The sequence below is a fragment of the Nyctereutes procyonoides genome, unplaced genomic scaffold (assembly GCF_905146905.1).
Source record: "Nyctereutes procyonoides isolate TBG_1078 unplaced genomic scaffold, NYPRO_anot_genome, whole genome shotgun sequence".
Classification (NCBI taxonomy): domain Eukaryota; kingdom Metazoa; phylum Chordata; class Mammalia; order Carnivora; family Canidae; genus Nyctereutes; species Nyctereutes procyonoides.
Genome location: NW_026575046.1, coordinates 30,044,832 through 30,067,937, shown reverse-complemented (window position 1 = coordinate 30,067,937; position 23,106 = coordinate 30,044,832). Strand labels below are relative to the sequence as shown.

Here is a 23,106-nt window from a genome sequence, read left to right as displayed (position 1 = left end):
CCCCCAAGTCTTTCAAAGGAATACCAGGCACTGAGACAGGCCTTCCTTGTGGAGGAAGAGGGTCTTTCTGGAGGTCCTATGAACATTACCCCAGGGCTCCTTCCTTTAGTCAACTTAAAGTGAGACCCCCCTCTGGGACAGCACACAGGGAGCACCTGTCCTGATGGAGGCCGGCAGAACTGGCATCGGCCAGCAGGTGGCAGTATCTGACCACTCCCAGCTTCTCCAGAGCCCAGCCCCCAGATCTTGAACCTTTCTCCTCTAAAATTAGAGAGACAAGGAGGGAGAGAGTCTGGAATCCCAGTCCATTGTTCTGCCCACATCTCCACATCACATTGTCTCTCTTACATACACTTTGGAAGGGCCACTCTATGTAGGAAGGGGCTTGGAACAGCACCAAAAAGATGAAGTCATCTTAGTAGGTTTCCGTCCCATATTTGCCTCCTTCCAGGCTTTGTGTCCACCAGCCAGTGAGGTTGTGTGACATATGCTTACTTGCTACTCCACAGCCCCTGGATGTTTATGTTGTTTCCTTTCTGTGGCTAAAAGTAAGGTGTGGGACCTCAAAAGCTCTGTCTGTATTTCAGATTATTTTCTTAGGACTGATTCTCAGAAATGAGATGTTCAGTCAAAGAAAATGAACAATCTATTAGCCTTTTTTCTGCAGCTCAGAGAATAAGGCCCCAGGCCCAGCAGTCAAGGGGGCCAGGTTTTCAATCCTGTTTCACTCATCTGGGCTGACTTTGGGCAAACACCATATTTTCTCCGAACTTCAGTCATCTTTACTGCAAATTAAGGATACGAACAGCCCCTACACTTGTACACTAGATCCCATTCTCTCCCCAAATATCACTCCCATCTCTCTCCATTTCTTTATCCTATCAATCCCACCAGCTTACAAGTATGCTGTGATGTCACCAATCTTATTTTTTTTTTTTTTAGATTTTATTTTTTCATGAGAGATACAGAGAGAGAAACAGAAACACAAGCAGAGGGAGAAGCATGCTCCCTGCACGGAGCCCGGTGCAGGACCCAATCCCAGGACCCCAGGATCATGACCTGAGCAGATGCTCAACCACTGAGCCACCCACCCAGGCACTCCTGATGTCACCAATCGTAAATCAATAAACAAACCAAAACCCTCCTATTGATTCCCCACACCCCCAACCAGGAATGACCCATTTTCTTTATTTGCTTTTACAGCAAAACTCCTGAAATAAGTAGTTGACACTTGTTCTCCTAAGCCTGTTCCTATAAGGTCATTGCTCTCAACACTTCACTGAGTCAACTCTTCACAGGATACGTGGATCTTCATATCGCTAAATACAACGATAGATTCTTGGGACTTGTCCTACTGGACCTAAGGGCAGCAAAGAGCTGACCACTCTCTCCTCATTCAAACACTTTTTTCCACTTGGTTTCCAAAACACCACCCTCTTGGGTTTCTTTGCCCATCACTGCAAGTTCTTTCCCAGTCACCTTTGCTGGGTTCTTCTCCTCTTTCTGATTCTTTTTTCTTTTTTTAAGTTTTTAATTTAAGTAATCTCTACACCCAACATGGAGCTTGAATTCATGACCCCAAGATCAAGAGTTGCTCTTCCAACTGAGTTAGCTGGGCACCCCTTTTCTTTCTGAATCTTTTTTTTTTAAAGTAGGATCCTTGCACAGTGCAGAGCCCATCGTGAAACTTGAACTCATGACTCTGAGATCAAGACCCTGAGATCAAGAACTGAACTGAGACCAAGAGTTAGATGCCTAACCAACTGAGCCACCCAGGCGCCTCCTTTCTGACTCTTAATATAAGAGTGACCCCATAGTTCTCTTTTCTTTTGATGAACTCATCACTTTCTATGGCCTTGAATAGTAGTTATATGCATGTGACTTTCAATTATGTATCCCCAGCCCTGACCTTTTTCTTGAATGCCAGATTTGTGTATACAGCTGCCTCTTTGACATCTCCTCTTGGATATCTAATAGAAATCTTAAACAAACTGGTTGAAAATGGAAGTCAATCTTTCTCCCACTTTCACTCCTCAAATTTCTCCTTCTGAAATTTTGTTCATCACCGTTCATAGTAACTCCATTCTCCAGGGGCTCAGACCAAGATCCTTGAAGTCATTCTTGACTCCTCTCTTTTTCTCTCACCTTATAACCAATCCTTTATGGAAATCATGTTAATTTTACCTTGAAGTATATCCAGCCTTTAACCACTTCTCACTGACTCCATTTATGCCACTCTGGCTAAGCTACCAGCATCTCTCATCCAGATTACTACAAAAGCCTCCTAACAGAGCTCCAGCTTCTACTCTTGCTCCCCACTAGTATTCAGTATTCTTGACACCGAAATATATCATTTCCAGAATATATAAAGAGCTCTGACAACTCAACAACAAAAGGACAACCCAATTTAAAGATGGGAAAAGGAAAAAAGACTAAATTGGGTGAAGGACTTGAATAGACATTTCTTCAGTGAGGATGTATGTACAAATGGCCAATAAACCCATGGAAAGATATTTAACATCACTAGTCATTAGAGGGATGCAAATCAAAATCATGAGATTGGTATCTACCAAAAAGAGAAAAGAAAAAATTCAGCTATACTTCAATTATAAAAATAGAACACAAAACCACATAATACCATTTCACACTGACTAGAATGGCATTAAAAACAAAAAGTACGGTGCACCTGGACGGCTCAGTGGTTGAATGTCTGCCTTTGGCTCAGGTCGTGATCGCAGGGTCCTGGGATTGAGTCCCACAGCACGCTTCCCACAGGGAGCCTGCTTCTCCCTCTGCCTATGTCTCTGCCTCTCTCTCTGTGTCTCTCATGACTAAATAAATAAAATCTTTTTTAAAACACACACACACACACACACACACACACACACAGAAAATGGCAAGTATTGCCAAGCACATGGAGAAGCCTGTGCATTGCTGGTGGGAATATTAAATGGTGCAGCCGCTGTAGAAACAGATCAGCAGTTCCTCAAACGATTAAATATAGAATTACCACATGAACTAGCAATTCTACCCTTAATAAATGTAAGAGAACTGAAAAGAAGTACTCACACCAGTATTTGTACACAAATGTTTATAGCAGCACTGTTCATGATGGCCAGAAAGAGGAAACAACCTAAATGTCCATCAGCTGATGAATGGATAAGCAAAAGGTGATATATACGTACAATAAAATATTATTCAGCCATAAAAAGAATAAAGTATGAGGCACGTGAGGCAGCACAGAGGAATTCAAAACCATTGTCACCATGGTTAATTTTACATGTCAACTTGACTGGGCTAAGGGATGCCCAAAGAGCTAATAGAACATCACTTCTGGGTGTGTCTGTGATGGTGAGCATTTGATTCACTGAGAGATTAGCATTTGGTGCAGTACATTAAGGAACTGCCCTCACCAGTGTGGTTGGGCATCATGCAATCCATCGAAGGCCAAACGAAACAAATGGCAAAGAAAGGGCAAATTCAGCTTTCTCTCTTCTTGAGCTGGGATGTCTATCTTTTCCTGCCCTCAGACCACCCCTTCCCATCCCTATTCTCAGGTATGCAAATTCTTTTTTTTTTAAGATTTTATTTATTTATTCATGAGAGACACACAGAGAAAGGCAGAGACATAGGCAGAGGGAGAAGCAGGCTCCTTGTGGGAAGCCTGATATGAGACTCGATCCTAGGACCCTGGGATCACGACCTGAGCCAAAGGCAGACACTCAACCAGTAAGCCACCCAGGCATTCCAAGGCCTACAGACTCTAACTGAATCACACCACTGGCTTTCCTCGTTCTCCAATTTGCAGACAGCAGATTATGGGACTTCTCAGCCTCTATAACTTCCTGGGCCATTCCTATTATAAATCTCCTCCTATATCTATTTCTGTCTACCCTATTGGTTCTATTCCTCTGGAGAACCCTAATACAACTATGCTAAGTGAGAGGAACCAGAGAGGAAAGGCCCCACATAGTACCATTCCATTTATATGATACATTCAGAATAGGCAAATCCATAGAGGCAGAAAGCAAATCAGTGGTTTCCAGGGGCCTGGAGGGGGGGAGAATGGAGTGTAGTTGCTTCATGGGTTCAAATTTTCTTTTAAGGGGATATGGAACTATGGTTTGGAACAATGCAGAGGTAGTGGTTAGATAAAAATGTACTTGTATTAAAAGTCACTAAATTGTTCACTTTAAAAGGGCTAATTTTATGTCATGTGAATTTTGCCCCCAAAGAAAGAATACAAATGTCACATCCCTCCTCTACTCAACACTCTGTACCAGCTCCCCAAATGCCTCAGCGTGAAAGATTAAGTCCTTCCAACGGCCCACAAGCCCCCTCCCTCATCCCCATTTGATTGGGTCCCTCCTTATCTTTGTTCTCCTGGTTTTCTCCCTCCTTCTCACTCCACTGAAGCCACACTGGCCTCCTTGCCGTTTCTGGAACATCCCAGGCCTATGCCTGCCTTCAAACATTTGCTCCACCTGTTTCTTCTGACTGAGATGCTCTTCCTCCAGCTTGGCTACCTTCCTTACCTACAGGATCTTATCCTGAAGATTATCTTAACTTTCTTGGGGGGGCCTCAGTGGCAGATTCATTGGCACTGATTTAGAAATTCCTGACTGGTTAATATTACCTTTCTGGGGGAGGTTGAAACAGATTAAGTATTAATTCCCAAGACCCAGTTTGTGAATTCAGTCTCAATGACACTATTTTGGGCAGATGGTTTTATTTTTAAAAGATGTCATCATAAGGTAATTATGTTAATTTCTCCTTGTTCTCCTATGAGATTCCATTCATCTTTCTGGTCACAAATTAACATCACTCTCATTTGGATGCCTAGGTTGGGCTGCTGTAGGCCAGTGTTGCACTTTATCGATCACAACTGCCCAAACTTTATTTTAACAATGACCTAAGCTTCTGTCTTCTGTAAGAGTGAATGCTCCCTGTGGACAGGTCAGGGCCCCACTTCCTATATGCTCACTTCAGTCTCCCAGCTCAGCATCTGGCATGCAGCAGGTCCTCCATAATTTTTGTTGGGGGAATGAATACGTTGGGAAGGAAAAAATTCCCTGGCCCTCCAAGATCCTTCTAGCTGGATGAAGACTCAAATTGACATGAGGCAGATCAACAGGAGAAAATCTAATTTACTTTCATACTAAGGGGAATCCACACAGACAGGAAATTCCAAGGACACTGTGGCAACGTGACACTTATATGAGCTAAGGAGTGGAGTAGGGGTCTGAGAAAGACCATTAGCAGGAAGGTAAGAGATGGCTAGAGAAAAAAGTTTGCCTTGTTATGAAGATAGGTTTCTTAGATAAATTGGAATGTCCTGTTAAAAGTTCTCTTCTTGGGCAGCCCGGGTGGCTCAGCGGTTTAGCGCCGCCTTCAGTCCGGGGCCTGATCCTGGAGATCCGGAATCCAGTCCCACATTGGGTTCCCTGCATGGAGCCTGCTTCTCCCTCTGCCTGTGTCTCTGCCTCTCTCTCTCTCTCTGTGTGTCTCTCATGAATAAATACATAAAATCTTTAAAAAAAAAAAAGTTCTCTTCTTGGGTGCCTGGGTCTCAGTCAGTTGAGTATCTAACTCTTGGTTCTGGCACAGATCATGATCTTGATAGTCCTGGGATCTGCCCTGAGTCAGTCTCCATGCTCAGTGCGGCGTCGGCTTGAGGATTATTTCCCTCTCCTCTGTTCCTCCCCCTGCTCATGCAAGCTCTAGCTTTCTCTCTCTTTAATAAATAAATAAATCCTAAAAAAAAAAGTCTCTTCTTGGTACAGTCTCTTTCCAATGTAAATTTAGGCAGTTGCGGGGGAAATAAAGAGCTTTTTCTGAATCTGTTGGGTACAGATTGCTTTTAACTCAAAATAATCTTCATGCCAAAGTGGTTCATCTTGGAGCAGCCTGCCCTTGGCCCCTACAAATAGATGAAAGAATATACTTTCCAGCCAGGTCTTCTTGTGGGAGGTTTAGAGGATTCTGACCTAGTGACAGATTGAGGACAACCCTCCGCAAAAGCCTCATCATTATCTTTTGGATGAGCAAATTGAAAATCAAAGTCTTGTCCATGCAAACTCAGCAGGTGAATAGCAGCCCAGGGTTGCCATCAGTCTATCTTTTCACCAAAGCAGAACTTCTAAGGAGGTGTAGGGGTTGGGAGGTACTACTGACCTCTCTACTGCAGGATCACCTCCTCCAGGAAGTCTTTACAAGTATCTGGGGGGACAATCATTCTGTTTCCTTTGGATTCCCAAATAGTTTATGGTGTTCTGTGTTCTAGGCGTTTTCCACACCGCTCTGGATTTTAACTGCTGGTCTCTTTGCCTTTCCCCCTAACCACACACTCCGCAGAGCCGAGCTCAAATGAGCATCCCTCTGGAGCCACTAGGCCCAGGTTCAAGTCCCAGCTCTGCAAGTTACTAGCTGTGCCACGTTGGTCAAATAACTGGACGTCTCTGGGCTCTCCTGCTCCAGAAAGTGGGTAAGCAATGTCACCAGCCTGATGGGGCTACTGAGGAATGTAATCTGATCAACCAGATACAGGGCTTGGCCTCAATTCTGTCAAGCCTCAATGCTGTCTCTCAACGAAGCTCTGGCGAGTGGTAGGGACCTGGGGGGAAACGTCCAGATGAGGGAAGCCCTGACGTCGGCCCTGAGCGCCCTACGACCTTGGCCGAAGCCCCGCACCTCCTCGAGGTCTGAGCACCGACGCGGGCTCTCCCGCGGGGCCCCTCCGGCTGGTGACATTCTAAGATTCCGGGAGCGAATGAACTCGCGGGCTGGCGGGGAGGAGGCACCGCGGGGCGAGCCCGATTGGCCTCGGCGCGCCACGTGTCGGGCCCCGCGCCGCCGGCTGTCCTCGGCCCGCCCCGCGCTGCGGCTAACGGGCTCCCACCCCGCGAGCTGCGTCCCCGCCGCCGCCGGTCGCGACAGGAAGCCTCCGCCGCGCGGTGAGTGGCTTGAGGTCAGCGAGGAGACGGCTTCGGGGAGCCCCTCGCCCGGGGCTGCAGGGGCGCGCGGGCGCGATGAACGCCCAGTCATCGCCGAGCCGTGCCTCCCGCGGGACTCCGGGGAGGGGCGCGGGCAGGTGGGGCGCGGGCAGGTGGGGGCGCGGGCAGGTGGGGCGCGGGCAGGTGGGGCGCGGGCAGGTGGGGCGCGGGCAGGTGGGGGCGCGGGCAGGTGGGGCGCGGGCAGGTGGGGGCGGGGCAGGTGGGGCGCGGGCAGGTGGGGGCGAGGGCCCGGGAAGCCGAGAGGGTCGCGGGCTGAATGTGCCTGGGGGAGCACAGTGGAGCAAATCTAGGGGGGCGCGAAGCGGAGGCGAAGGCGCTCTGGCTGGGGGAGGGGAGGGGAGGGGAGGGCGGACTCTGCGGCGGTGTGGTCCCGGGGCTGGGGGCGCTGGGGCCCAGGCAGCGCTGGATGCTGGCGGTGCTTTGTGGGGGAGGTCGGGTCTGGGGAGGCTTAGCAGACCTGGGGTTGGGGGCAGCCGGACGGGGGTCTGCGCACCCGCAGGGCAGGGTGTGGCCGGGGCCTGAAGACTGAGGCTGCAGGAAGAGGCGGCCGGACCCTCCAGCCGCTTGTGAAGTGGATTGGGTGTGTTGTTGCGGGGGAGGGGGGGCTCTCAGCGTGCAGACCAGTGGGTGACTGGCTCGTCTGTTCACTCCCTAGGGACCCTCGGGGGGCCCTTTGGACCATCGCTGCCCTAAAGGCGACTTGCAACCAGGCCCTAAGGGCGGACGCCCCACCCTTCTTGCTTTCCGGAAGCCCAGTTTGGGCCTTCCCAAAGCTTAGGGCCTCAGCTAACTCCCAAAATACCAGCATGGGACTGAAATACCCTGAATCCAATCCCAACTCCACCATCAACTCGCACTGTGACCTTGAATCGGTAGCTTTCCCTCTCTGAGCCTCAATTTACTTCTCCAAGTCCAGCGCTCATAAACCAGCCCCTCTGGGGGGACATGATGGCTATCCTTAAAATTGATTTATCTGTCAGCTGCAAGGAATGGTGACAAATTTGAGAAGTCTTGATTAGGCCTGGGAAGTCTGACCTAACCTTCAGACCCTGTCTGAAGGGGTGGGGGGTGGGGGGGTGGGATCCTTTGGGAAGAGAATCCAGCCTTTGCTTCCTTCCTACCCCTCCTTTTCTCTAAACCCCCGTGGGTCTTCCCTGACAATTCCAAATTTGGAAATATGGCTCCGGGGTTGGTGAAAGGACTCTGTTCCTCAGCCTGCCATTTTTACTCACTTCCCCCTCCTGCCCCACTCAAAGCACACCTGAAATTGCTGGCCCCACTGACCCAGAAGGGATATCCTGTCCTGCTTTGCGCTTCCAGGTGAATGACCAGCCCAGCTGCAGCTCCCACAGACCCTGCCCTTCCGGCTGGCAGGCCCTGTGCCCTGCAGAGGTCACTGGCCTGCGAGTGCGTGGAAAGCAGGGTTATAGTTCTGGGAGCTGGAGGGGTCCTTGGGCAGGGTCCTTCCCTCTCTGAATTAGTTAGCTCTTTGTTGCAAAGGCTGCTGAACTAGCTGCCACTTCTGGCACTGGTATTCTAGGATCCACTGTTGTAAGACGGGATTCTGGGAGTTGGGTGGGGCTGGGGAGGGAGGCCCAAGCCTGCATCCCCCTCTGCAGCTGTGACAGTCACTCATCCATCTTCCTTTGCCTTCCACCCTTTGTTCCCAAGGCACTGGCTGCTTGGATTCAGAAAATATTTGTGGTTTCTGGTTTAGGGCCATAGCTCTTGCTGGGGCAGAGTGTGGATACCAATGTGCAGAGTAGGGGGCCGTCCTTGGGAAGTACAGGACCTTGCCTATTGGAGCTGACCCTGGGAAGGGGTGGGGGATGTTCCGCAGTGTTGGGTAGCTGCCAGCATCTGGAGCATCTGCACTGCAGCACCCAGCAGGAGCCTTGGGCCACTAAGCCTCTACCCTGCCTCTGAGCAGCTGGGCCCCCGGGGAAGGCCTAACCTCTAGGCCTTAGTCCCTTCCTCTTGAGAGGGGTAAGAGATGTGTCCACGGCACCCCACTGTGAACTGGGTTGGGGCTGCCTAACTCTTTATGTTGCATTTTTTTTTCTAGAATTTTCTGGGGAGGCCCAATAGTATCACTTAGCCTCACCCCACCCAGCTTCTCCAAGATATTTCCTGGGTGGAGACAAAGTGCAGGATGTGGTCTATACCCTGATTTCTGAGCATGCAAGTCCGGGTCTTGTCTGTACCCCCACCACCCCCACAATGGAGGAGAGGAAATCTTTGTTGGGGGTGGAGGGACCTTTATGCTTATACACTTCTCAGCTTGGAATCCAGCTACACTGCATTTCCTTCTCTCCTGAGACTGAGAAGCTCCCCCAGAGACTAGCAAAGGAGGAATGACTGTCTTTGGGTTCTCTGAGCCTCATTGCCCATCTGTAAAATGAGGATGAGGTTGATACCTCATGAGATTTTAAGATGGCAGATGTGAGAGAGCTTGCAAACTGTAGAGTGCTATGCACAGAGAAGCAGGTGCTACCGTTGGCGTCTCGGAAGGTTGTGGTATTTGAGGAAGCAGGTGACCCGAGCCTCAGGTTCCTCATCTGAAAAACTGAGAGTCCTGGTACTTCTCAAACAATAATAAAATCATCACCTCTGTTATTGAACCCTTCCAACTCGCCAGGCCCTTGCTGAACCCCTTGATATATTGGATGCTGCTGCCATGCCCATTTTGCAGATGTGGAAAGTCAGCCCTCGAAAGTTTAGGGAAGAAACACTACTAAATACACATAGTGTTTCTGCTGTGTCAGGACCACTTCTAAGCTCTAAGGTGTGTCTTCTTTTCATCTTCACCATGGCCTCTTCTGAGGCACTATTTTTGTCCTGTTTTACATACAAGGCTAAGTACTTGCCCAAGACCACATAGCTCTTAAAGAGCAGAGGCTGCAGCCTCTGTCTGTTAGACACTATACTTCTCTATCTCTCACAAAAATGAACTGAACTGGGATTCAAACCCGGGCCCATAATTCCAAACCTGGGGCAGCCTGATGATCTCCTGGGGCCTTGCCCAGCCGAGATCAATGATTCTGGGTCAGGAGAGGCAAAGATACTGCTCTCTAAGAAACTCGAGTGTCTTGAGCTGGAGGGGGGGGTGCCCAGGCACAGGGCCAGGAATGGCATTTACCCCAGCTTCATCAAAGCCTGGCTTCATCAAAAGCTAGCTCCTGGAGGACCGTGGGGCTGGTCCTGGTGTCTTCCTGCGGGCTGGGGGAGGAGCCATCAGGAAAAGGGGAGGGGAAGGATCATGAACTTATTCCCCGGGGGGCCTCTGAAGTTGGGTGCACTCATCCTGGGAGGCACTAAGATGATTTTCTGGGGTACAGGAGGAAACTCTAGGGCTCTTATTACATATGCTTTTAATTTCATGCTTATAAAATATATTTTTATGATAAATACTCAGTTTTTTCCTTTTGTTACAGTGGTATATAGGATCCAAAAAAATGAGATTACTGCACTAGATTGCCAACTTTGTGTGGGTGGGAGACTCATCTGTTTATTTTTTATTCTACCCTTGTCTCCTGCCAATAAACATAGTCAATTTTTTTTAAATGAGCCCCTTAATCACTAACTTTCTTTATCATATTGGGTAAATTATATCAAGTTATTTCCTCTCGTGGCTATATAATGAGGAATAAAGCACAGTTTCAAGCCCCGTACGCTGGATGTCCTTTAATTGTGTGATTTTTTTCCCCCAAAGGGGTCACTAAAGAAGCATTAAAACAGCTCAGGGCATTTCACCCAACAATCCTTATGAGCCGTACCCTGTGGTAAGGGGGTGCAGCAAAGAATCAGACACAGTGGGGATCCCTGGGTGGTTCAGCAGTTTAGCGCCTGCCTTCAGCCCAGGGCGTGATCCTGGAGTCCTGGGATCGAGTCCCGCATCAGGCTCCCTGCATGGAGCCTGCTTCTCCCCCTGCCTGTGTCTCTCATGAATAAATAAATAAAATCTTAAAAAAATTTAAAAAGAATCAGACACAGTAATTTTTAAGAAACAGTAAAGTCATGATTCGAAAGACATAAAAATGACCATGTGCCAAAGATTTTATTCAATTTACATACTAATGAGGACAGGCAGATGTTATAGCCAGCTTGAAAGAGAATCAGTAGACACTTTTATTAAAAGGAATGTACAGGGCATCCCGGGTGGCTCAGTAGTTTAGCACCGCCGTCAGCCCAGGGCCTGATCCTGCAAACCCAGGATCGATCCCAAGATCCCACGTCAGCCTTCCTGCATGGAGCCTGTTTCTCCCTCTGCCTGTGTCTCTGCCTCTGTCTCTGTCTCTCTCCAATGAATAAATAAATAAAATCTTAAAAAAAAAAGGGAATGTACAAATGGAGGCAAACTGGTTTTTCTGGTGGAAGGGGAGGGAGATTCATTGGACCTTTACCAAACAGAACAGTATGAACATGTCTGTAAGAATTATTTTTGCGCTGCCACCATTTACCTACAAATTACTGAGCTGTAAAATTGCTCAGACTGGAATCATAACCTGGAGACTTTGAAGTAGAGATTTTTTTCCTAGAGTACCTTGGAGGCAAGCAGCCTCCATCTACTCGAGGAATGGTAAATCCACAATGGTTGAATCCAAGCCAGTCAAATGTAGGTGGTTTCTGAACACTGTAGGGGTTCAAAGAAGAGAGAAATCCCTCTTGGATTCCTGGAAGAGTTGAAAGAATCACCTAGGAAAATTTTTAAAAATTACCAAAGCCCAGGCCTCACCCCAGAACTGATTAACCAGAATCTCTGGGGGTTGACTTTATGCTTTGGTAAATTAGAAAAACTTCCCAGGTGAGGTTAATGAAGTCAGAATTGAAAAGCGCTGGTTTTGATGCTAGAAGGTTGGGTAGAAAACGCTGGTGGAAGAGGTTCTTGGCTTAGTGGGGAAAGGATGTGGTGATGGACGAAGAGGAAAGAGGAGAAGACAGATAAATCAGAAAGGATGTTGTGGTTCTTGAATGCTGAGCTGAGAGAGCCTGCTTTGAAGAGGGTCACTGGGGCCAAGGGGGCAAGCAGCAACACAGCTCAACTTAGAGTCCCCCGGGTTCTCCTAGGGCACAGAGGTCTGGATGAGTTTTTGCATGACCTTCCATGTTATTTTTTGATTTTTCTCAGATTGCCTTCCCCACACATATCTGGTTTCACTCCCTTCCACTCAGCATCTCTTCCCTCCCTGAAAGCATATGCTCTATTCCTCCAAAGTGTGCAAGGTACCTTTTGAGGACAGACATGCTTTTTTCTTATGCTGGTGTTTCTCTTCTGTCTGACATCCCCTCTCCTCTCCAACTGCTTCATTCCATGACGTCCAGACTCGCGATTGTGCCTGTCTGTCAGCCTGAACCTCTAACATGTGTCTTTAACTTTATATACATATCACAAATGCAGCAGGAAAGGACAAGGTAAAAGAACATTTAGAAAACTAATATTTTTGTCCTGCACCCTGATGGCTTATTGTGCCTAGTACCCCTCTAACGGTGACTGTCATGACAGAAGCCATCACTTATTAAACATTTAACATGATCCTGGCCATGCTGAGTATTTTACCTGCCTTAGCTCATTAAATTTTCACACACACACACACACACACACACACAAACACAAACAAACAAACAAAAAAAAAAACAACCTTATGAGGTTAGCATTTCCCAGATAAGGAAACTGAGTCAGAGAGAAAACTTTGCCCTAGGTCATGAACTAGGCCTTTTTTGGAATGTCTGCATTTGAACTCAGGCCATGACCGCAAAGCCTCCGTTCTTTATTATGGTGCCACACTGCCTCTCTTGTAAATATTTGGGTTTATCATAATAAAAGCTACGATTTCTTGAGCCTTTACTTCGGAATAGGCACTGGGTTGGGGCTCTTCCTCTGCTGTTTTGTTTATTTTTCAGTACTTGGAGATAATTTCAATGTGCATTTTGTAGATGTGGAAATTGAGATTCAATGAAGGTAATTTTACCTAAATCACGCACTGGGGGCAGAGCTCTGACTCCCAGCTAGGTCCGACCTCAAAGCCCATGCCTCTGGCGTGATTTGGACAAGACCCTTTCCCTGTCTAGGTGTTGGTTTCCCCAACTCTTACACTTGAGCAGTGGCAAGCCACAAGTCCTGCCAGCTCTAGTGTGTTCTGTACCCTAGCGCCTTCCTTCTGGCATCAGATGGAGCTCCCAAAGGGGAGGTAGGGAAACATCGTTGCTTTCAGGCTAAATAACTAAAGAGAGGCTGGCCACAGTAGCACAGAGCCACTAGGACATTCTACCCTAGAATGGATTCTGGAATGATCAGCCACGATGAGCCCTCATGGATGCCCAGATCAGAAGAGGTTCAGGGTTCTTGGGAGGAGAGAGGCACAGGTGCAGAGGGGCCATACCTGCCAGTCTTGAGAAACTATTTCAGTCGGGGCAGGGGATAAAACTTACATATTAGTTAGGGGGGAGTTTTGGGGGAGAGAGAAGAATCCTGTGACCTGGGGGAGAACCCTCCTGGGGCTGATGTTTTGAGGTTCTCCCGTGAAATCCTGGGAGATTATGCATTCCTGGTTGGAATCTATAAAAGCCTTTCTCATCCACTCTCATTTTCCCAAAGACGGTGTGCTATTATCCCCATTTTATAGATGAAGAAACTGAGGTCCAGAGAGGGAACCTGACTTGTCGGAGGTTACAGACAGATTGGAAACCAGACGTAGGTGTTTTTCTTTGGCCTCTTCCTTGTGTCCTGTTGCAGCCACGGTCCACGGTTGTGTGGGGGGCTTTCGACCTGGGACTCAGAGGCACAGATACCAGCTGTTGTCTGGGCCTTGGCCAGCCACTTGTCCTCTCCAAAGTGCCTTTACCTCGAGGAGAAAATGAGGGGCCGGAAGGGGTGGATGGTTAAGAGTCCTCTGGGATTCTGAAACATTGTATATAAAGCACTGATTCAACCAATTCTGGGTTGCTCTGGGAGGGGTCAGAGACCCTTGTAAAGGCAGGGTAAATGGCACCTCTGTGATTAGCTCCAGTGCTTCCCTGAGCCCGCAGAGAAGGGGCACCTGGAGATGCCCACCCCTCCCCACAACTGCAATCTCAACATCTAGTTCTGGAAGAAGTTTGCTTTCTGTGTATACACCAATCTGCACTCACATGAAGCGCATGTAAACTGTTCTCTGAGCTGGGAATGTTTTCCCAAAGACTGGGAGGCCCTTCCTCTAAGCCGTCTCTCCTTGGAAAGGGGCTCTCATCCAGATGGCCCTGGGCTGCAGCCAGCAGCTGAAGTTTCCAGCGACAAGGCCAAGGGAAAATGCTTCCAGACTGGAGTTACAGGTGACAGGCCTGAGCCCTCCCTGCCCAGCAGACTTCCTGGGCCTCTTTTGGTCCCTGTTTCTATGCTGGTCTTTGGGGATCCTTCACACCCCCTGCCCACACCGTGCCCCAGGCTGGGAAACCCAGGAGCTCACTCAAATGTTCACACACGGCGCCCCCCCATCCCCGGCTGGGGCAATTTCCACTTCCTGGTGAGAGTTGCATGTTGGTACATTGGTACAGAGGGGCCCCTGGTTGTCAGGGAAACACCAGGGTTTCCTCAAGCTCTGCTAGGGTTGCGGGCAGATTGCTGCCATCCTCTGCTGTTCATCCCCAGGCCCCACCTCCTGCCTGTCTGCTGACTGCAGTTTGGGGGACTCATGATCAGGCCCTGGGGATCCGCGCAAACTCGACACAGCGCTGTCAGAACTTCCACCGGCACAGCGAATGCCTGGCCTCCTCATGCGCTCTGCCCTTGACATAAGTTAATGTCTCAGCCCCTGACAGCCCTACAAGGCAGGAAAGGGAAAGGCCCAGTTTTGTACTTGAGATAACCTAGAACTCAGAGATGAGCAATGTGTCCGAGGTCACATAGCTAATAAGTAACAAAACCTTATTTGTTTTTTTTTTTTGATGACTTATTTTTAATTTTAATTTTAATTTTGTATATTTTTATTGGAGTTCGATTTGCCAACATATAGTATAACACCCAGTACTCATCCCATCAAGTGCCCCCCTCAGTGCCTGTCACCCAGTCACCCCAACCCCCCGCCCACCTCCCCTTCCACTACCCCTTGTTCGTTTCTCAGAGTTAGGAGTCTCTCATGTTCTGTTCCTCTCTCTGATAATTCCCACTCATTTTCTCTCCTTTCCACTTTAATCCCTTTCACTTTTTTTTAATATTCCCCGTATGAGGGCAGCCTGGGTGGCTCAGTGGTTTAGCGCCGCTTTCAGCCCAGGGCCTGATCCTGGAGACCTGGGATTGAGTCCCACGTCGGCTCCCTGCATGGAGCCTGCTTCTCCCTCTGCTTGTGTCTCTGCCTCTCTCTCTCTCTCTCTCTCTCTCTCTCTCTCTCTCTCTCTTTCTGTGTCTCTCATGAATAAATAAGTAAAATCTTTAAAATATGTATATATATTCCCCGTGTGAGTGAAGCCATGTGATGATTGTCCTCCGATTGACTTACTTCACTCAGGTAATACCCTCCAGTGTGGTCTATGTATACAAAGGAATATTACTCAGCCATTAGAAACGACAAATACCCACCATTTGCTTTGATGTGGATAGAACAGAACTATTTGAATCTACTTCTGTCCATCTGACCCTCTCCACCCCAAAAACCTGTGTTCTCCTTACTGTGTCCCACTGTGTCCAGTGACCCCAGAATGAGAGCAGGATTACAGACTGAGGTCTAGAGCTGGTTTTCCCTAAATTGTTGCTGGTTTGGGGTTTTTTTTGTTTGTTTTTTGTTTGTTTGTTTGGTTTGGTGGTGTGGTATGTGGTGGACTGGAAAGCACTGAGGGAATGTCACCCTGGTTTATACTCTTCTAGTTCCACTCTTTCTAACTCTTGCTGAGTAAGTCTGATAGAGTTCCTTATTCTTACTTTTAAAAAGTAGTACACAGGGATCCCTGAGTGGCTCAGCGGTTTAGCACCTGCCTTTGGCCCAGGGCGTGATCCTGGGGACCTGGGATCGAGTCCCATGTCGGGCTCCTTACATGGAGCCTGCTTCTCCCTCTGCCTGTGTCACTGCCTCTCTCTGTCTCTCATGAATGAATAAATAAAATCTTAAAAAAAAAAAAAAGTAGTACACAGACATGGCTCAGAAAGATCCAACGAGGGCACCTGGCTGGCTCAATGGTTGAGTGTCTGCCTTCGGCTCAGGGCGTGATCCCGGGGTCCTGGGATCGAGTCCCACATCTGGTTCCCCGCAGGGAGCCTGCTTTTCCCTTTGCCTATGTCTCTTCTTCTCTGTCTGTGTCTCTCATAAATAAAATCTTTGAAAAACAAAAAAAGAAAGAAAGAGCCAATGATACAATGATTTCCTGACTGAAATGGAAAGCACAGGCCCTTCTTTCTCCTCTTGTCCCAGGAAAATTGCTTCAGTTCCATCTTTGCCTTCCTGCTGAGAGTGTTCACCAGCCTGCCCTGGCCCCCCTTTCTCTTTCTCTTTCCAAGGCAGTTACAGCCCTTTTTTCATTTCTTTCCAGGTGTAAGACATTTTTGTTTATTTTTTCACTCTATCTCCTACACTTCCTTGGATAAGATCACGTGTCCAGTTTGTCCTTAAAGAGGGAGAAAAATCCAGCGTCTTTACAGTGGCTCATGCCCTGATCCCCTGCCTCCATTCCCTGCTGCCACATTAGCCACACTGAGTCCCCTCGACTGCACTGCCCTAGGTGTCCACATGGCTCATGTCATTCTCTGACCATTTGGCCTGGGCTCCTTGTCACTGTCTCCCGACCAGGCATTATGTTTTCTCCTTACTTTTTTGCCATGTGCATTTTTATTCTTTCCCAGTATGGAGTCAGCTCCAGAAAAGCAGGGTTTTAACAACCTCTTGTATTGATTGCTGTATCCTCAGTGCCTAATTAGAGCAGTTGCTCAAGAAAGGCTCACTGACTTACATGGGAACCACAGCCCTTCAGACATTTGCAGCAGGTGGCCCAGAGCCCTTTGAGCATTCTCATCTGCAGAACGTGAAACCCTGGCTTCTGGAACCATTCCTGGTGACTTAGACATAGGGTATGCATGGTGCAGATAGCTTGGACTCTGGAATCTGGACTTTGTTATATTCATTTTTAAGCTGTGTGACTTTGAGTAAATTACGCAACCTCCCTGACTCCCCATCCTCCATTCCCTCCTCTGTGGAAGGGGAGAATCTGATGCTGGGAAGGATCACCATGAGGATTAAGTGGGACATCTGGGAAAGTGCCCTGTATGGCCTGGAGAAGTGGTGTATGCTCAGAGGTCATGCCCTATCTCCCTTTCCCATCCTGGTGTGAGTGTCTGGACACAGGCCACTCTATTCAGTGTATTATGAAAAGTGCGACTGGCCCCAAGGCAGATCTGTATGTAATTTAACCCAAAGGGCTGGGGGCAGCTGGAAAACAGCAGGGGGAGCATACTTCCCTTAGGAGGCAAGAAGGGTGAAGAAATTGAGGGAAAGCATGGAGGTGACCAGATCTCATGGGTCTCTTTCTTCTCCACAGTGTTACCTGCTGCAGAACCTGATACCATGGCCAAACCACAGGTAAGGAGCCTCCCGCCTCCTGAAGGCTCTTCTCTGCCTTTCCTGGGCTCCCAGAGTCCCTAGGTCCACTCTGCAGATCCCTGGTGCCTTCATTTAGAAAGGAGCAGGAGAGGTGCTCAGGCTTTGCTTGATCCCATTACAAGTCACATCCTTTTCAGTCGCAAGTGACCAGTGACAATGCACAACATCCTAAGCAGAAGAGATGTATATTGGCTCCCAGAGTCCCTAGGCCCACTCTGCAGATCCCTGGTGCCTTCATCTAGAAAGGAGCAGGAGAGGTTCTCAGGCTTTGCTTGATCCCATTACAAGTCACATCCTTTTCAGTTGCAAGTGACCAGTGACAATGCACAACATCCTAAGCAGAAGAGATGTATATTGGCTTATGTGACTGAAAAGCCCAGGCTTTTATATTGGCTGGTTCCAGGGACCCAAATGATATTGTCAGGATTCGGCATCTGTGAATTGAAATTCCTCTGGGTGGGGATCCCTGGGTGGTGCAGCGGTTTGGCGCCTGCCTTTGGCCCAGGGCGCGATCCTGGCGACCCGGGATCGAATCCCACATTGGGCTCCCAGTGCATGGAGCCTGCTTCTCCCTCTGCCTGTGTCTCTGCCCCTCTCTCTCTCTCTCTCTCTCTCTCTCTCTCTCTCTCTCTCTGTGACTATCATAAATAAATAAAAATTTTAAAAAAAATTTTAAAAAAAATGAAATTCCTCTGGGTGGCTTCAGTCTTGGGTGGTTCTTCCCTAACTTGGCACCCTAGCCACCAGCGCCCCAGGCTTCCATTCTGTTTCCTGAGCAAGCTGGAGGAAACAACATAATTTATTCCTAATGATTCCAGGGAAAGTCCTAGGTCTGGTTCTCATTGGCTGAGCCAATGGTGACTTGGATTCCGGTGGTTGAGTTGGTGCTACCTGAACTGCTTGGGCCAGAGGTGGTTCCCTAGGGAGATGTCAGGCAAAAGCATTCGAGGGTTATCTCTGCTCTGGCAGTGGAAGCGTCCCTTGTTACATGCATCTGGGTTTAAGTCTCCCTGGCTTGGGAGACCCCAGTCTTTCATGCTGTGTAACTGCTTTGCTGGGCAGTAGAAGTTGAGGTGTGGTGGAGGAGCTTTTACTCCTGGGTGTGGCCAGGATCGGGTTCTGTCCTTGGGCAGAGCTAGCTGTCCTGTGCCAGGCTTCACCTGAGAGTGACTCCTCTTGTCTAGCAGTAGAAAAGGAGATGGGATTGAGAAGGGAGGATAAAACCAAGGTACACCTGACTTGGCCTCTCTTGCTCCTCACTTCAGTCACAGAGTGATTGGCCACAGACATAATACAGGAGCTGTGTGATCTTGGAGGAAGTTCTACTCTCTCTGGACCTCAGTTTTCATGACTCACCACCCAGTGAACAAGGCCTTAAGGATATCTATTCACAATTTTTGAAGAGCCCAGTTTCTCATGTGATACAGGATCAGTGCTCAGAAGAGTCCTAGCTGTGGCCTCCCTGTCAGCCTCTGAGGAGCACACTTTGCACAAGTGGCCTCTCTGACCAGGAGAAGAAAGTGTTAGTGGTTATGGGCAAAGGTCCAAGGCATAACTTGCTGTTCCCCATTTTCCATATGTAGTCATACCAGAGCTATTTCCTGGGAGGCATTCAAACTGCAGGGTTCCGCACAACTCAAGTGGAGAGAGCAGATCCTGGGAGGTCAGAGGGGTCAGGACCTAGGGCACGGATATTTGGAATCCTGTTCCAGGGCTCTCAAGCCATGCTCCTGCCTGGCTGACCTGTGGTTTCTTGTTGCCTTGGACCAGGGGCCGGTAGACAGTCTGCAAGCAAGAGTCCCAGGGTGTCAGAGCCTGCGGGGTCCCTCATCTCACGAGATGAGCTGGAATCCTCCGATGCACAGCACTCATGCTCTGTGTGGAGGCAGTAAAGTAGCTCTGTGGGTGCAGGTTGAGGAAGCTGGGAAAGATGCCTAAAGGGAGCTGCGGGGGAGGAGGGAGCTGCTGGGGAAGAGTGAGGGGGCTGATATGCGCACGGGGGAGGGGACACTGGAACAGAAGGCCAGAGAGATGGTGCAGAGTGTGGGGGGCAGCAAAAGCAATTTGGCCTGCTTGGAGTGCCAGGGTTTGGGGAGGGAGGGAGGTTGCAAAAGACAAAAACTGGAGAGTCTGAGCAGGTCTTCTTCCATTCTTGAGCTGAAGTTTGTATCTATTGCTTGCAATTATTGGCAGCCCAATTATGCATCCTGTACACCCCCTTCCCAACATTCCTATACCCCCCACACCCATGCACAGAACAAGCCACTCTTTTCTCTGGTCCATTTCTGCTGTGTTTTTTTTTTTTCTTCTTCTTCTTCTGCTGTGTTAATTGGGTTATCCTCCCCATCCTTCCATCTAGAAGAGGGGGGATCTTGAGGACCAAAGATGTGAAGAAATGGTGTGGTGTCAGAAAGGTCCCAGACTCATAGCTCTGTGGCATCCATTTGACAGGGGTGATCTGGATTGGAACTTGATGATGGGCACGAGAACACTGAGGTCTGGGCAAGAGGGGGGCAGGCACTGGGCAAGGTCTGGGCAAGAGGGGGGCAGGACCTCCAGCAGCTGCAGAGCTGAGGCCCAGGTCAGGTCTGGTCACGATCGCTCCAAGCTGGAGTCCTGGCTGGGCAGCCATCTCTCAGGAGAGGCTGCAGGCTCCTACTCAGGCAGCAGCTGGGATGGGTCCCGAGACCTCAGAGCCTCAGGGTCCAGGCCGCTCACCAGCTGGCAGCAGGACCTGCTGAATATTTCAGGGTGGAAAGTCCTTTCTCTGCTCTCCGCGCCCCTCGCCCCTCCGCGATGGGTGCCCGAGGCCAGGAGCCTGTCTGCCAGAGGAGCACCAGGCTGTCTAGGTGCCCTGAAGTGGGGACAGCTACACAGGTGGCACCTAGAGACTGAGTTCATCAGGTTGGCGTGAGGATAACCAATGGTGGGAGACTGGCGGACTTGTAGGACTGTCTCTATGCCTCTAAATGTGACCAGCGCTAAGCCCCCTCCCCCATCGTGTCCCCCTCTTCTAGTTGTTGCAATCCCAAGGGCCCCTGGGATAACAGCCCCTTGGAAGAGTTTATTGTCCTTAGGCAAAGACACACCTGGGAAGCTGGCCTCGCTGCTCAGCCGGTGTTGAAGGGGACATTTGGATCAAGCTCCCTGTTGTCATTAGGCTTCCTGGCCCCCTGGAGGACATTGCCTCATCCCTCACCTGCCATGGGAGGAGGGGCAGCTGAGGTTGGGGAGCAGCTGCATGGAGGGGGAGAGGGTCCTCAGCTTGCTGCTCCTCTGTCCTTCCACTTCCTCTTCTTGTTCTTTCCTGGCAACTTAGAGTCCCATGGGCCTGGCAGCTCTGGATGTTGGCACTGAGCACTGGAGAATCTTCTAGAACCTTACTGTGCTGTTTCCTGTGTGAAGCCTTTCTCCTAGACTCGGCTTTTCCCATCCCCCGCCCCCAGCCCTTGGGGCCAGCTGTCACTCAGCCTTTAGGGGCTCAGTGTAGAATTCACTTCCAGGAGGTCTTTGATCTGCTCAGAATGTGTACTGTCACTCATCCATCCGCGTGCCTATCCCCCTAGGCAGCAGATATCAGGGCTTGGTTACTCCAAGCTCTGCACTAGGTGCCGGGACTGCACGGGTGAGAAGGGCCGACGCTCCTAGGGCTTTCTAAACAAACTGTCTCTTTTCTGACCTGGGTATCTGGCCTGTGTTACTCTCTCCTGCTCTGCCCAGGGGTGTGATCAGGTTGCAGGGCATTCACGGGTGGCGGGAAGAGGGCCGTGTCCCTTTCTGGTCACCCGCCCTGTCAGAACTTTAAATAGCAACCCTGCGCCCACGCATGCATATCTCAGAGGAGCAGCAACTGCAAACATACACCAAGGAGCACCCAAATGTCTGGCCAGGCCGTTCAGTGGGGCCTGGGAGACGCAGGAGATGGTCGGAGGCTCTTTTTTGCAGTGAGCCACCCCCAGTCCTTCCACAGGTTCCCTCCCCTAGATGGAATCGACCTCCACTATTTTCCCAAATTACTCTGCCTCTGTTTTAGGGTATTTATGCTCTATGCTAATTTGTGTGCTTCTCTCTCTCTCTCTCTCTCTCTCTCTGCTGAGTCTGAAGCTCATGAAAGACAGGGTCAGGTCTTCTTTCTCCCTGAAACTTCAGCCCTTAGCATTGGACCTGGCCCAGGCTAAGTGCCCTCTCACCATGCTGTGAGCTCAGTACTCAGGCTCCCGCAGCCCCAGCCACTCTCCTGCCCCAAACTTCTCTGGGGCCATGGAGCTGACCCACATCTGACTTCTCTGTGAACCAGTCCACTGTGCATTCAGGTTCAATGTCTCAGATCCTCAGGCTCTGCCTCTCCTCCCTTTCACCCCAAGGATCCAGCCAGCTTGTCCTCAGATGCCAGTCTCTAGCTCAGTTCACTGAGCCCAAAGGGCAGCATCTTGTCTTGGCATTGATTCTGAGGGTGGTTCTGGGCTTCCCTTGGGCCACGACCTCACCCTCAGAAGCTGGCAGCTATCAGGTGTCTGGAGCTGGAGAGCAGAGGGGAACAGGCCAGAGATCTGGGCTCTGTGGGACCCCCAGCAAGAGGCTTTCCCTCTTTGGGCTTGGTTTCTTTGTTTCTGTGGAATAGATCATCTTAAGTGCTTCTACAAGTTGGAATCACATTAAGGGAGGCAAAAGGGTTTTGTAGACTATAAAGTGCCATAAAAATATAAGGAACTTTTGTTATTCTTGAAGGGATCATTTCTACCCCTCGCATTCAGCCTGGCTTTTTCTTCTCTTTCAGGTCCTGGGAAAGGTAATATAGTGCAGTGGGCTCGATGGAGCCACTGTCCCTTGGGGAAATGGCAATGTCTGTGGGCAGGCTATGTCAGGAGGTACAGAGAGAGTCGTCCGTACCCTTGCCTGGGCTTTCTGTAGTCAGCGATTAATTTTAGGGGAAGGAAACTCAGCCTAGACTCTGCCTATGGCCAGGGTTGAGAGTATGATCTGGGGTTGGAGTTGGGGCTGGGAGCCTTGTTTAAGGCCAAGATCAGCAGTTCACCTTCTGCTTCTTCTCTCCACAGGGTGTCAAGTACCGTGGCTCCATTCATGACTTCCCAAACTTTGACCCCAACCAGGATGCTGAGGCCCTATATACCGCCATGAAGGGCTTTGGTGGGTGCTCAGCCACCAGCAGTGGGGCCCTGGGAAAGGGAGCAGGACTCATGGGAGCTTGGGGGTGTTCCCACATGTGGGCTCAGCCCCGAACCCTCCTGGGGTCGAGGGTTGGGGTGAGGTACTGAGATGGGCTCACTCATTCTTTTGTCTCCTCTTTTTATTATTTTTCATAATTTTATAATGAAATATTTCAGACCAACCAAAAGGTCTAAAGAATAATAGAAGCTTCACCCAAGGACCTGCCACTCACCATGAGAAGTAGCACTTGCCTCCTCATAGAGTTGAAACCTCCTTGGTGGGTCCACTCCTAAAGCATCACCCCTGCCTTTCCTCTTGGGGGTAACCACTACCCTGAACTTAGTGTTCATTATTCTCTTATATTT

The 23,106-nt window shown here is 49.5% G+C and overlaps 1 protein-coding gene across 4 annotated transcripts in view; it reads left to right on the top strand.

The window, feature by feature from the left end:
* Window positions 1-6,842: 6,842 nt before the first annotated feature.
* Window positions 6,843-23,106, top strand: part of ANXA6 (annexin A6) — a 48,180-nt gene continuing 31,916 nt past the window's right edge. For 2 of the 4 annotated variants that reach the window (XM_055325382.1, XM_055325379.1), the window contains exons 1-3: window positions 6,843-6,953; window positions 17,511-17,551; window positions 22,630-22,720. In XM_055325382.1, the coding sequence (XP_055181357.1) occupies window positions 17,537-17,551; window positions 22,630-22,720 (106 nt within the window). In that variant the 5' untranslated portion in view covers window positions 6,843-6,953; window positions 17,511-17,536. Of the gene's footprint in view, window positions 6,968-6,991; window positions 7,091-17,510; window positions 17,552-22,629; window positions 22,721-23,106 lie in introns of those variants that run through there. The other 2 variants (XM_055325380.1, XM_055325381.1) reach the window with 2 other exon arrangements.